This window comes from Tympanuchus pallidicinctus, unplaced genomic scaffold (assembly GCF_026119805.1).
Source record: "Tympanuchus pallidicinctus isolate F22 unplaced genomic scaffold, pur_lepc_1.0 scaffold3, whole genome shotgun sequence".
NCBI classification, from domain to species: Eukaryota; Metazoa; Chordata; class Aves; order Galliformes; family Phasianidae; genus Tympanuchus; species Tympanuchus pallidicinctus.
This window is the reverse complement of record NW_026294747.1, coordinates 33,353,998-33,369,660: the sequence shown is the minus strand read 5'-3', so window position 1 is coordinate 33,369,660 and position 15,663 is coordinate 33,353,998. Positions and strand designations below refer to the sequence as shown.

Below are 15,663 nucleotides of genomic sequence, written 5' to 3'. Positions count from 1 at the left end.
GTTCTTTCTTTAAAAGCAATAACCTTTAAATAAATAAATAAATAACAGCAATAACAGGCAGACAGAACTTTGTAAAGGTATTTCTTATCTGAATAAGAGTGAAGACTGCATACATTCATTTTTCTTTTTGCGCTTCCTAACTAAGGACAGTTATGTCTGTACTCCAGTCCTGCTATTTGTGCAGGTAAAATCAGATTTAAATAGCTAAGTCTATTACAAAAAGTAAAAAAAATAAAATTGAAACCTACCACACAACTCCCAAGCACACGCTCCAATTTGTGAGCCTCATCTGTACTATTTAATCATATGTCATCACAGTCAAACAAAACTAAGGAAATCCTACCATAAGATCCGTTCAAGCAAATATCACATCACTTTTGTATCTAACACAGCTTACCTGCCCTTATGCTTCTGCCAAAATTTATCAGATGCAGTTAAATCATAGGATTTCTTATTTTTTTTCTTAGGTCTAGCACCTGCTGGAGTACCTTCTGCTCCTGTTGATTCTTCCAAGTTAACTCTATTCAAATGGAAATCCTGAGGGAAAAAGAAAAGGAATGTTATGTAAATATTTGACATTTAATCATTTAATTTATCATTTAATCAGCCTTTTATATTCAGACAATTATCTTCAAGAATTTTTATTTATTTATTTTTTTTTGAACTGGAAAAGCTACTCACACAGCATTAAATTAAAATTTCCCAAGATGACAGTCAACAGTTTGGTAATAATGACTGTAACGCAAGACCTCCAAAATTAGTTGCACTTCTGAAAGACTCTCAAATCTTCTTAAAATGAAATGACAGGAATAATGTTTCCTATACAGAAAATAGGTTATTTGGTAATAACTAAACTCTAAATACTCAGGTCGAAACCTTAAAGTAATGGAAATCTTCGTTGTAAACAAAAAAAGATTTCTAAGGTTGAATTCCACTTACACAATTGAAAAAAAAAAAAAAAAAAAAACTGCAGCAAATTTAACAGAGTTGTGAGGAAGCTCCCAACAATATCTAGTCAGCAGTACCTACTGGAAGGACTATTTATGTGAACATTCTTCACACATTCTTCTCTACTACACAGATAAGCAGATCTAGGATCTACATCTTTCAGGAAGATGACAGAGTTATGTTCACATACAATATTATCATTGCTTGCTTCCCTGTGTGCTTTTTGTTCATTTTCCCCATTACTTTTGCCAATGACAGCTCTGTGCATTCTGCAGCATAGCCCCTAATTTTCAACACAGAGATGAGCAAGAACCCCACATGCCAACTTTATTCTAACCCCTCTGAAGTACATTTGCAATTTCACAGGTGATCTCTTGTAAAATAATGACTAGAGGAGTTAAAATATTGACTTCATTGGAAGTGTCAATAATTTTTTAAAATATGTATTTTTTCCAGAAATAAAACTTGTTATTCTCATTGTAAGTGCAACTGTCAAATAAAAACCATTTAAAAATGTTTCTAGTTATCAGTTGGCACAGCTCACACTTCCAGAATTCCATTTCAAGCTATCCATGCCAGAACAGAAGAAAAACCAAGTTGCTTCCCAAAGGAAATACATGCAGCCCAATGAGCAGAAATCTCATGTTACACAGCATGAGATTAAGGTTTCAGTAAAACTAGACTATTTTTAAGGTACATTTGTTCACTACAAAGTTAAAGGAAAAATAATCATTTAATTGAAAACTCAGCTGTAATTTTTAATGGAGATCTATGTTTTGGCTCAATTTAACTCACCAGTGACCCAAGTTTCCATGTTAGGTTTGGCATTTACAAGTTTTACCAAAACGGTTCTTATTGATTCCAGTCCTCCTCATTTGACCTCCACATTCTGTCTTTAAAAAGCCTTCTGTCTGTACCTCCCACTTTTCTGTAACCACTCCCAAAGGGTATTTTAGTCTGAAACGGGGATCTCTGCACACATGTCTGTTTACGTGCAGAAACACCACCGTTATCTCAAAGGACACAGAACTCCACTTTGTGGCTCAGTTAGCACTTAGTTCAACACCTCACAGAACTTGTGGGATATTTTAACCAAGAACTTCAAACGTGAAGATAAAACATACATAATTAACATCCTGGTAATACTTCCAGTTACAATTCATGGCCTTCTGAGAGGCTACATGGTCATTTAAAAAAATATTATGCTCCATCAGTGAAGAATCTGTCATGATTGCCTTCAATGGGAATATCTCAACTGGTTTTGAAATTAATTTTTGTTTTGCCTTGACATGGAATCACAGGCCACTTGATAATAATTTTATTAAAGAAATAGATTATCTGGTCAACTCAGTCAAAAAAGAGAAGTAGCACACAATACTTACAGGTTCTTCCAGAAACTTATGTTGAACAGATAAACATTCAATGATTCTCAGACCATTCTTGTCATGTTATTTCAGTACCTCTCCATATCTGTAAGCACTCAGTTTTCACTACATCTTTAATACCTGACCTCTTGATGGACCAAGGTCCAACCCAATGCGTTCTCAGGCCACCAGACAACTTTCTCTAGCCAGCAGCTGATGAGGAGGCACATGGAGATGGCAGGTATTTACTAGCCAGTCACTGAGCATTTGCTCTTCAATGGCTTGCAGGCAATGAGCAGAAATAAGTGTTGACTTTACGCAATAGCAATTCCCGATTCTTTCTCTGACTCTCAAAAGCAAACAGAAGAAATTCGATATTTCTAATTGAAAGTCTTCCATGTTCAACAGTTATTGGAGAAAAACAGCACAAACCATTTTGATATCAGCTTGTCCTACAGAACGGCAAAAAACGTTCACTTGAAAGAAATCCCACCCTTTAGGTTAATAGGAAGGGACTGCTCACAAGGCATAAAGTATATAAAATAGAATTTAAAGGCACATACAAACAAGTTACTGTATGTACATAGATGCACGCGTATATTTTACACCTTCCTCTAACAGCCTCAATAATAAAAGCAAATTATTCCTCAAAGCTATATACCAAAATGATTTGCATTACTAACTGTACAATCCAAAAAAGCCTCCAGAAAGTAATTATTGTTACTCATTTTTTGTATTATTAACGATGTAAATATGTATGAAATAGACAAATCCCAAATAAACAGTATTTGTTTTCATTCAAGTGCCTCATCACTACCGGTTTTATACTCGAGGAAAAGGCTTAAAGGTGACCTTTGTTTTTTAAAAAATAAACCCATTTTACGTTTCTCACAGTAGGGTCATGTACCACTTGGCATGTTTATAGTGAGCGTCCACAACATCTTGTGGAATAAAACAGACATATTTTTGGAAATTCAAGTTAATACTAAAAAACTCATTACAAGTATTTTTCAGACACGAACTGAATGTACAGAATTTGCAGTTAAAAAGTGAGTATGAACTACTGAGAAATAATCTAGGTTTGCTGAGTTATGCATCTTATAATAATATCAAGATTTCAAATTTTTGACAGCTTTAGAAGTCATTGCTAAAGAAACCTTTTCAAACAATCCTCCAGCCTTCCACCTACTTTCAAATAGAAGTAAAACAGATTTTGGGTTAAGAGAGAATCTGGTATTAAGTTTAATAACAAGCTGAGTGAAAAGATACTTTTGGTAACAAAATCAGATTTGTTCTTACCAGAACATCATGCACTAAAGCTTGGTATGTCCAAGTATGGTGTAGAGGAGTTGCTAAATCTATGTTTCTGTCAACAAGGACTAATAAGGGCCTTTGGAAGCTGAAAAGATGACACTTTATTAGTACTTCTTTAAATACGTTCAGAACATCCCAGTAACATCCTGAGCGATATCAGCCACCTTCTACATTGCATTTTAAGTTAAAAGCACAACTTCCTACTGAAGAATTCCACCAGCCTTCCCCAAAGCTTCTGGGACTGATCACTGCCAGTATTTTGTAACAAGTGAAAAAAATACTACGCAGACATCAGAACACCAAAGAATAACTAGCCTTTTAACTATTAACTAACACATACTTCCTCAAGTGGATACACATCTGAGTTTCAAACAAGCATTCAATGTTGTAAGAACCTGAGTCTGTCACACTTGACCTTAATCCTATTATGTACTACAAACTTAAAATCTGCCTCTCAACTCCCTTACTTTATTTTAACTCTTTGCTTGTATATCAAGTCTGTAAAGAAAAAAACACTACTTTCTGAAATTCTGCAACTACATCATTAACACAATTTTATGAGGAGGAAAAAAAATAAAAAAAAAAACACCACCAAAATATCTTGGGTTAAGACATATAAAAATTAACAGTGGAGACAGAAAGACAACTGGTGTCCCTAGCAAACATAAAACTTACAGTAAATGTGATGGCTACATTATTTGGACAGACAATTCCATGCTCTGGATAAGTATTTACATGCAGATACATAATCTCATGAGTCTGTGTCATTTGGGAAAGCAAAATCAAGATCAGCCACCATTTAGCTGTTGGAGGTTCTCATAACTCCTTTATGTTGCAGCTTGATTTCTCTGAGGGTAATAATGCTATCCTAACAGGAAAGCACGCTACCCTCCTGAAGGAAGTTCACTGGTTACAATTTCCATAAAAATTAAGTTCCCATAAAAATAAAGGAACTAATTTCACAGCAATGCTCTCTCTCCTAAAGGCTTTCAATCCCATTTTGTTTTGTCCCACAACCTTCGTGGCTTTTTTTTTTTTAAAAAAAATCAAAGCTCTGCACAGAACGAGATAAAAATCTGTAATATCCACATAATAAAAAAATAAACTGGGTATTTTTGTTTCCAGTTAGGAGATCATAACCTCTGCCTTCAGCTACAGTTTTCCTAATAGATCTCCTCACCTTTTTAGTACAGCGTAAACTACCATAACGTGCTTTCATAAGGCAGCCAGTGAAGTATTCAACTAACTGGAGGCAAAGGGATGATGGAGAGGCTACTAAAAACAAATTTCAGACACATCCAAGCACCTGCAATATCTTTTCTCAACTCTCCTTTCCCCTCAAAGGATTCAAATGCACGACAGCTCTTAACTGTCTAATCATCCAACTTGCTTATGCAGCTCTCCTCTGGTAGATACAGACATCAGCTGACATAATTACAACGGTTACTGCTCAGAAGTGAGAAAGTGGGTATTGCTTTCTTTTTAAAGACCTACAGGTTGATTAACAAGTGCTCAGAAATGCAGCTGCATATAACAGCACTGCAATGTGACTATGATGAAAGGGCAAACAGAACTGCCTGCTTCATTAAATAATTTCTGTCTCGCTGTCTCAGTCATGCAAGTTTCGACCCAATTATACTAAGAGATAAGCAATCTTTGGTGTACAACTACTTTCGTACACAATTTGAACCTAATCCTTGTGGTTTTCACCATATAGTGGTGACTCACCCTAGTGAGATCTTACAGACAACTGAAATATAAACAATAAAAATATAGTTATTACTAACACCTTACCTGAACTGCCCAGCTCCAAGAGTGTCACCTGTAAAAAGACTGTTTCTGGCATCTCTTAGATTCTCTCTGAGCTTTTTATCTAATTTCTGCATGGAGAAAAATACAAAACAGTATTTAATGGACCTATGATTTCTTAACCTATTTATTTCCTCAACATTTAAATATCATGCTGGTTTTGCACTTCAATACTTCCTATAGGTAAGACATTTACGGTCAACTTCACATTAGATCTGCCCAAGAAATCTCTTCCCTGTTTCTTCTCCCTCCAGTTTTTATACCCAGACCCAAGAGTCTACAGAAGATATTTACTTTATACCCAGTAAAATTCCTCTGAGATAATTAGCATCCTCTCTTTAAATGTGTGAATAAAAAATACCAACACCCACAGGGAACCAGAACATTAGCAGTAAACTGGCTTGTCAGATATTGCTGTAGTAAAGTGCTTCATTAAATGAAGAATATCCCTGATATGAACACATGCAGGCTGAATGCTTGGGTTTTACCAATGTTAAGGCTTCAGTGTTGAAGAAAGCTATGAGGAACACAGAATGAAGCACAGTGACCCCTAGTGAAGATACTGCTGTAGCAACTTTCAGCTCTAATTTAATTTGGTAATTTCCTTCCTATTTGACGATCAAGATTACTTTAATATTATAAAAATGTCTCACACCTATGGAGTGTCTCAATAAGACAAAGAAATTCCTATACAGACACAGGAAAAACTGGTGCCAGACTGCAACTTTTAAAAAAATTTATTTATAGGTTCATGGTTCTAATTTTAATGCCTGTCAGAAAACCTGCAAGAACTCCAAAGTACAAATGATCCTTCAGATTTAAGTTTCTCATCAGCTGATTTCATAGTATTACGATTTCTAAATATGAGTTCCATGGAACTAAAATCGTAATGGAAGGCTGGTATATGTCCTTCCAGGTTTATTTTCCTCACTAAGAACAGGAGACAATGCCACTAAATCTCCATGCAGCAATGAAAACAGCAAACAAGCTGTTAAGAAAAAATTTACAACAGCAACACTCCTAGAAAAATAATTTCTTACCACTGCCACCATTTCAGCTGCAGTTCCTCTTGAGCATCTGATTATAGGAATAGCTCCTAATAAGAGACAGATCAACTTCCACTAGTATTACAGTTTTAAGACTGTAAGTCAGTGTACTTTGCAGAAAACAACTTTTTAGTAATAGTTTGAAAATAAAATTCTCCAGCAGTCAATCCTTATATTAAATTTTTCTCTTTAAATCTGAATCAAAAAATACTCCATAGCAGTACGTTACCTGAAGTTTAACAAAACTAACTCTCATGCATGAATTTATGAAAAAAACAGCACATTCTAGAAAGACAGCTAGCATATCATGTATTGGTTAAACAAACTCTAATAGGAAAGCATTAAAACTTAGTTTCTAAGGTCAGAACTCACTTAAAAGCAATAACAGCTAATGTAGCAAGAATCACAAAGTAATGTATCAGTACCATCTCAATACAGGAAATGTCATTTTCAAAGCACATTTTCCATGGAATTTCAGGTTTAAAAATCATTAGCTCTGCATCTCACCTATGAATAGGAAATAATTCTTTTGTATGAACATGACAACTTAAATCCCACAAGACTGCCCCAGAGAGATCCCACACGTAGGAATACCATTTTGGATCTGTTGATCACAGTGAGAACTTACAGTAAATGGCATCACTATAAAAAATGCATGGGTTAAGCAACAACATAATTCATAGTAACGCAAATAAATTAAGTTTATCTTCATATTCCAAGAAGTATTTTAATTAAAACCTTGCAAGGGTTGCATGATGTTTTTCTCCTTTTTTTGAGCTTAAAAAAATCCAAACTCCTAGCACTGCTGGCCTTCAGAACAAACTAGTATTTTCCGAAAATAAAGAATCCAAAACTTTCAGTATTCCTCACCCATTGATACTGAAGACAAAATATGTCACATCTCACATGGCATAGCCTTTATTTTCTTCAGCAGTGACGTACAGGAATAATTCTACAAAGATCAATAATCCACTCAGCAAACCATTAAGGTATCTGTCATACGCCTACTTCTGCCTTAATTTGGCTATACAAAAATTACAAAAATTCTGTATCTACTGACAATAGGTCTCTTCTAAAAGGAATGGAAAATATGCTAAAATTTGAAAACTTACCAAGTGTAACAAAAAAACAGAAGAGGCTATCAACAATAGTGTCCATTATCGTTTCCATTTCAGTGTCTGTAATATCTGGTCTGTTAATGGCTGAAACAGGAAAAGAGTTAAATACAGGGTGAAAGAAAAAAGTTTATACCACATCAACACTAAGAAAGTGATCCTCTTACCTAACGGCCGTCAGCTACCAACAGCTTTTATAGTATTACTTTTTCCTCTCCATTTTTTTTTTTCTTTAAGTTAAAAACGGAGATAAACTGATTATTGGTCACCGTGGAAAGCCCAATATCACAGCCTCTCCCCATTGCCTCCTTTCAGATTATCTCTGCATTATTAAAAATCCCCCTTATAGAATCACATTATGAAACAAGAATGGTCATCTACTTGGAAACCATTTTTCAAATTAACAAGCATTCAAACAGGATGTCAGGTACACACACTTCATAGCAGTATTAGCCATTTACTCCTTCCTCTGCAGTCATAGAAAAACAGAACTCTGGCTATGAAAACCTTCTATGTAACTGAACTATGTTACCATGCTCTCTCTTTCATCACCACCAGATTTATACTGACTTTGCAGATTACACAACTAATTACAAAGTGGCAGTTTTCTGTTAGGGCTACCCTCTACAAAGAGTTCACTTCTTCATTGCCCATGCATTTCTTTTGCCTCCCTGGGTTAGACTGAGAGACGATCATCTCACAGAGAGATGATCAGCTCAGTGCTCTACTGGAAAACTAATTACTTCTGTATAGGAGATTAGATTTCTGTTCCATCAGTGTTTGGAAATAGTCCACTTCTATACTGATTTAAACATAGTGTGAAACTGTATAATTGAGCGGCAAATTTCAGCAACCCAAGAGAGAAAAAACAAATCACACAAACTGACGGGTGCAAACGTTTTCAGTCATTTCAATTCAAATTCTGTTAGCTAGTAGAAATCTCATGAGGCATGGTCAATAGTCTTTATATATACACACACAAACACAATGCAAAACAATTATTGCTAAAGTTATTAACAACTGGTTTTAGTTTAAAGTAATAAAAAGACCATTTTTCAAACAAACAAACAAAAAAACCACCCTAATTCCCTGACACCGATATAAGTTCCCAGGAAGGCCAAACTCAGTACAATGGATCCAGATTCCAAGAAACACCTTGGATACTGGACAAAAGATCCTCACTGCTAAATGTTAACTGTACAGAGACTTCTCATCTCTCTACCCAGTCACTAGTGAGTACTCTGTGCAGCCAAATAAAGGAATAATTGTGTGGCACTTGCGTAGATGTTGTGACTACAGTAACATAATGAGGAGCTACTGCTAAAATAAGTGCTGTGTTGCCTGACTCACACGCATCTTCTGCTTCCCTTGCACTGGATTTGCAGATAACACAAATGAGTCGCTATCTTTTACTGAATGAGTCAACCAAAAGAACAGAATACTCTGCAACTCCAAAGTTACTGGTTTTGATATAAGAGAGACAAAAGGGAAGCTGCAATAAGGGCAGCAAGACAACTCACCCTGTACTAACCAGCCACCTGAGCAGATAGCAATGCAGGTAGAGCGACAGTCACTCTGTGCTAGTTTAGCACATTGAATGGCTCAGAGGAGTACAAAAGTGAAAGAAGGGAGGAGAATTGTATGGATGACAACGACAACAAGTAGCACGTGTTGTCTACTTAGGCTGCTGCAGTAACACCTACAGAGGTAAGTGATTCAGGGCATCCTCACTGTTTTTAGAGTAGGGTCTAACAGAAACCATATGATAAGACAGCAAGATCATTTCCATGAGACTGACTTCACTTTCAACTCATAGACTTCACAAAGAAGCAGACAAAAGCAAATGGGTCCACATGGTCACAGAAGCCATCACCTTTTATTTTCAGTAACGTTTTTTCCAGATTCTTCCCTGTGCTACTCCAGTCCCTGATCCTAAGCACATTCCCAGCATACTCCCACATGCTTGGATGCATGTTCTCATGTGTTGACCAAGAAAAGCAGGTACTGACTGGTCACTGTTTAGACGATATATAAAACTCTATCAATTGAAGTTATCTTTCTTGCTTTGCATTACCTACAGTAACTTTCTAGCTGACCATTTGCAAAAAAACCAAAATATTTAATTAAGAACTGTATATAGGACTGCAACTGAACAGTGGTGTCTAAACAAAGCAGCCACCCACTGTGCCTACCTACAAGTGTAAGTGAAAACACTTTTTTTGTACGTGTGACAGTACAGGAAAAAAACAACCTCATCCGAGGTGCAGTTTTAGTTTCCTGAATTTGTCATTTAAGAAAACAATTATTTTCAATATTACAGTAGCTTTGCAGTAGAGATGCCTAAACTAAGATGCATGAACTGCTTACTTCATATTAAACTATACATCTGACAGATTATCCTAAAGTCTGATTGTATCAACATAAAATAAAAATCATTGTTAGATGTTAACTGTAACTTCAAAAGTAAACTTCAGCTTTAAAATATCTTTTATACAAAGAAATCTTACTTACCACGATATGAAACAAGCTCTTTGTTTTGGTTACACAATACAAACATATCATCTTCTAAAGTAATAAAATTAAGATACTGATCAAACACCTAAAAATAAAGGAAGAATGGTCAGAACAGTCCAGAGTGAAGTACAGAAACACCAGTGATTTGCAGCTACTTATTTTTGGACTGGATGCACACAGTGAGTTAGTGAGATCAGAAACATTCTGCAACTACTGCATTTCCACTCTTTCAGTACAACAGTCACACACTTGGGCTTTGGACTAAGATGAAACATAACACTAAGCTGGATTAATGAGATGGCTGCAGATACTTTTCCCCAAGTAAATCCATGTCTGTCATCAAACCTAACTAAACTTTTATTTTGCTCACATTTCAGTCAGGAAAGCTGTCTGTGGCACAGAAGCAGTTACTTAAGACTGCAATACTTGTAACAGTATTATGCTGTACAACACAGATTGGAGCATTTTCTTACCTTAGCCACTTGAGCTACAGCATTAGCACCTATGGCAGCATTGGCAATATCTTCCAGTTTGCTTCTTGAAATGGCGGAAATAAAGTTTAAATAATAAGATTCATAAAGCTGGTTTCGAAGATCCTAAAAGAAAGCCAAACCACAATCTTTTTGCCTGAATAAGTACTAACACATACATTAATTATTAAAAAATACACAACCTTTTACTATGTGATCTTCCAATTATCCATAGTCAATTTTTCTGAAGTGCTTGGCCATCTAAACATACAGCCCTGCATGAAGTGTTTTGACTACACAGCTTGATACAATCTAACAGAGAACTGAAAAAAAAAAAAAAAAAAAAGAGGAAATAACATTTAAGATACCAGATGGCAGCTACTATTCCACATATTTCCAGCGACAACAACTATGTCTACCTTCCATCTGTTTCTCTCACAGAAAGTAAACAGCTGAGTCCAGCCACTGTCTCAAAGCAGAGTCAAACAGGAGGTGGCTCACCACTGTGTCAAGTTTCAAATGTCTCCGACACAGACAACTCCATGCAGTCCCTGGTCAAACCGACTGCCTGCATTTCAGCCTGTGCCTGCTGACTCTCATCTTTTTACATCCCAGACAGAAGACATATTTACACTTTTACTTTCTGGGAAACAGCTTTAAACGTAAAAATTTTGGATAATATTTCACACACAGTGGCATGCTGACACAGATAAAATGAAAGCAAAACAGATACGCCCAAGAACTACACATACAGAAGTCATGCTGACATCAATGCAGAACTATCTCAAACACACTACTCCTGCTGCGTCCACTCATCTTAAATATTAAATATGCAAGTTACCTGGCACATTCTGTCAATATTTTCTTCTGTTGGCATTACAAAGTAGACAGCAGGAACATCTGGAATAGGATCCCGATCTGAGTGCAAAAGCCTGAAGAGAAAATAAAAACACCATCTCCGCTGTATCCCTCTTTTCATTTATATAAAATTAGAAATGCTAATTCAATTATTTACGCAGATACAAATCTAATTTTCCAGAACGTGTTCTTATGTTTAGTCAGATTTTAGCACAAACAAAACACGAAAAAATAGCAAAATTGTATCTGTATAATTTTTGATAGCTGAACGTGTCAACAGTTCTCTGAAGTTTATCTGAAGCTTAAGAAAAGGCTTTACAAATCTTAAAAAACAGATTATTCTGTGCTAAAATACTGCATTCATGGTAAAATACTGCACCCGTGAACTCCATACGTGAGAAACCCTTTAAAATAACACTTAAAGCTCCTTATCACAGACAGAAGACAAAGTGTGTGTAAAAACACAAGCAAAAATCATGCATTGCCTCATGTAAACAGTTTGTGCCAAAATAATTTTAAAATATATAAAAGGATATGGGCATTTGTCCAGGCATTCTCAAAAATCTTTACTAGATTTCTCATTACTTTTCTGAGCAAAGGCCTCCTCTATACAATAGGAAATCCTACTGAACACTAAATAATTCTTATTTTAGCAGTTACTCATTGAATAAGTTCCTGTTTTTTGTTTGTTCACAATTTCAGGGAAATATTAGTCATTTAAAGGGAAATAAAGTCATTTAAAGAAGAAAAAAATCTCTTTTGAAGAAGTACTTACAGATGCAGAGTGATCCCCATATCTCTCAGCTCTTTCACTGACAGCAAAGGTGAGATGATATCTTGGCCAAATCTGTCATAAATGAGAACCTGAAATAGATATACATTTTTTCATTATTATTTTTTTAAGCAATAAACTGTGGATACAGGAGTTTAGGCTTAAGGAACTACTGTCCTAACCTTAAGAATGATAAACATGTACCAATTTATTACTTTGTAGCAGGTTTCCATTTGTGAAAAAAAATAAATAAATAAAAGAAAAAAACCACTAAGAAACTATGATAAAGTGAAAAAAAACATCATTTTCTTCTGAGAAAAATGGAAGTCAAACAAGAATCTGTTGTCAGAACTTGGTCACTATAAATACAGCATTTCTCTGACTACGTGTGGGGGGAAACAGTGGGAGAAGCACAGAGCGAGAAAGACATTAATGAAAAGAGAAAACAATATATGCTTTCAAGTAGCACTAATTTTTCACAAGTGACAAATTATTTACTTTTTTTTAAGCTAATGAGGGCAGCTTGAACTCAGCTTGTCTTAAACTTGAGGCTCCCAACAGTTCTCTCTTTTCCGCATGCTTCTTTTTTTTTTCCTAAGTGCACCCATAAGGTATCATGCAATCTCCTGCCACACATGAGGTATAAGCACCTTTCAAAAAGGCTCTCTTTAGTTGCTCATTAATATATTGCCTAAAGAACCAGTCACAGCATACTTAACTGGCCAATATGTCAAATGTCTTTTTCTCAGTAACTCTGATGTTTAGCTCTGTATTCATATAATACAGGAAAAAATATTCTGTATAAGTTACATACACAAGACAACATACATGAGTTCATGAGTTAGTTTAAATTTGATAATTTTTTTTATTTTTATTTTTATTTTTTTAAACACTGTAAAATTCTCCTATTCCCATTCATGCAGTCCTTACCTTCCATACCGGCTCCCCTGTGCTGTTTTTAACAGGAGGAACATTGAAATTCAGCATACGTTTCAAAGCCACTGGAAAACAGGAGTAGAGCAATACTTCATCCTCTTTGCACTTTAACAACAGACATTAAACATGCTAGCAGGATTTTATATTCTGTTTGAGAAGAAAAACTTAAAAATTAAAGGCAACAAATCACGTGTGCATTTTTCATGCAGCTTTTGACATATGGGCTATATTCTATTATATTTTGCCTTGAAACTAATTTCAGAAACTTTCTTAAAAGTGCATTTTGCAGCCTACGAGTTAATTTGCTTTATTATCATTCTGCTTCTTCCTACCTAATCAGAACACTATACACACAGTATGCCACTGTCATGGTTCTATGTTTTTTGGGTTTCAGTATTCCACATCAAAACACCACATAGTATATGGGGCACTTCTTTGACTGACTAAAACTGACACTATTTTTCAACATTTTGAGCTCTTGTAAGAAACTGCTGCATAAGGGAGCACAAAGGCACCCCTAATTTGCAACAGGAAAATTCTGTGAACACGTATCCATTTAACTTCAATACACAAAACAAAGCCAATTTTTTCATCTACCTCCAGTTTCTAACGGCTCATAAGTAAGACCTTCCTCATTCATCTGATTAAACAATACAACATGTGCTTTGGCTAAAAGTAAAAATCTAATTGCATCAACATAACCTTGTGGCTATCCTCTGAAAATCCAAAAATACAACTGTCATAGACTTTTGCAAAGAGAAAAAAAACTTTCAGACATCAGGGCTACACACTCCACTTTACTCATAAATAGAAGCAGTTAATAGAATCATTTGAATTGGAGGGGACCCTCAAAGGTCACTTAGTCCAAAACCCCTACAATGAAGAAGGGACACATACAGCTCTCTATAAGGTTGCTCAGATCCCCTTCCAGTCTGACTTTGAGCATCTCCAGCATCCACTGCCTCTCTAGGCAATCCATTCCAGCACCTCACCACCCCTACAGTAAAAAACTTCTTCCTTATAGCCAATTTAAATCTCCCCTTTCTTATTTTGAAACCCTTTTTCCCCTTGTCCATGGCACAACAGAACCTGCTAAAGAGTCTGTCCCATTCTTTCTTACAGCTCCCTTTACATACTGAAAAGCCACAATCAGGATCCACCGAGCTTTCTCTTCTCCACACTGAACAGCCCCAGCTCTCTCAGCCTGTCCTCATAGGAAAGGCGTTCCACTCCTTAGACCACTTTCACCGCCCTCCTCTAGACACCCTCCAACAGATCCACGCCTCTCCTGTACTGACTCCACATCAAGACATAGTACTCCAGGTGAGTTCTCACCAGTGCAGAGGGAAGGAGCAGGATCACCTCATTTGATCTACTGATCATTGCTTCTTTTGATGTAGCTGAGCTCCACTTAACTGCAAGCGAACACTGCTGGACACCCTGAAGTTCTTTCTTTTTGGGCTATGCTCAATCCTTTCGTTCTCCAGTTTGTATTGGTAGCAGGGGCTGCCAGCACCAGGTGCAAGACACTGTAATTGACTGAACTCATGAGGTTCACCTGGGCTGACTACTTGAGCCTATCTAGGTAAAAATGAGTAACTTCCAACTCTCAGGCAGAAAACTGCTTGTGAGAGCACTATTGGGTAGCCAAGGCAGTAAGGAACCCCAGGGGCTCTCAAGCTTACCCTTGTCATGAAGGATCAGCTGCAAAGCCAGGTCTTGTTCCTTGGGGGACCTAGCCAGGCCTTAAAACCCTCCAAGGAAGAAGATGCCATAGCCTCCCTTGGCAATCTGCACAGCATCTGACTTGTGGTAGAACAGATTTCCCTATATCCAATTCAAACATGTCTTGTTTCAGATTATGCCCGCAGTCACCACAAAGAGCCTGGCACTCTCCTCCCAGAGTCCTTCCCACATATTCCCCCTGAAGCCCTTACTGTAGGCAGGCTGAACCTCACTTCGGGAGCCTCCCTGCCTGAGGTGAGAGCTTTAACCCTGCCTATCTCAGTGGCCCTCTGCTGACCAACCCTCCTGTATTGGTGAGCACAGACAGAACACAGACTCAGGCATGCCTCAACCTGCAGGGATCAAGTAGATGGGTGGCTGTTCTTCATCTGGCTGCACTCCGGAGAACAGGGTACTGTTGCACAGGGGCATGCTTGCTGCAGGCTCATGTGGATTTTGCAGGCTGCTGAGACTGGTAGTGATTGATAGGTTTCCCTAGAATCAAACCTTCTATGTTGCTTAATACTTATACTTTTTTTTTTTATTTTAAACCATGGAGCAATCTCAGAAGCTGCTGCTTACAGACTGTTCCTGAATTCTTTATTCCCTTGCTGCCATGGCATCTTTCATTCCTTGCTCAGCTGTACAAACAATTTTGTATAAAGCTACGTGGTTATGTACTTTGGAACTACTACATTTGAAGCAACTTCCTTGTAGAGGTTACCATTTAAGTTAAAACTCTGCTTCAGCTACCTACAAAAGAGCAACAATCAGACTACCAACATGCTGTGA

At 36.7% G+C, this 15,663-nt stretch overlaps 1 protein-coding gene across 2 annotated transcripts in view; it reads right to left on the bottom strand.

The window, feature by feature from the left end:
* SCFD1 (sec1 family domain containing 1) overlaps positions 1-15,663 on the bottom strand; it is a 45,109-nt gene that overhangs the window by 27,885 nt on the left and 1,561 nt on the right. For both annotated transcript variants that reach the window (XR_008209052.1, XM_052693433.1), the window contains exons 2-11: positions 13,141-13,211; positions 12,214-12,302; positions 11,422-11,512; positions 10,584-10,706; positions 10,108-10,195; positions 7,594-7,683; positions 6,476-6,531; positions 5,421-5,506; positions 3,612-3,711; positions 398-537 (exon numbers count right to left, since the gene is read on the bottom strand). Coding sequence is in view for 1 of the 2 variants with exons in the window: in XM_052693433.1 (XP_052549393.1) it covers positions 398-537; positions 3,612-3,711; positions 5,421-5,506; positions 6,476-6,531; positions 7,594-7,683; positions 10,108-10,195; positions 10,584-10,706; positions 11,422-11,512; positions 12,214-12,302; positions 13,141-13,211 (934 nt within the window). In the remaining variant the exon portion in view is untranslated. The remainder of the gene's footprint in view (positions 1-397; positions 538-3,611; positions 3,712-5,420; positions 5,507-6,475; positions 6,532-7,593; positions 7,684-10,107; positions 10,196-10,583; positions 10,707-11,421; positions 11,513-12,213; positions 12,303-13,140; positions 13,212-15,663) is intronic.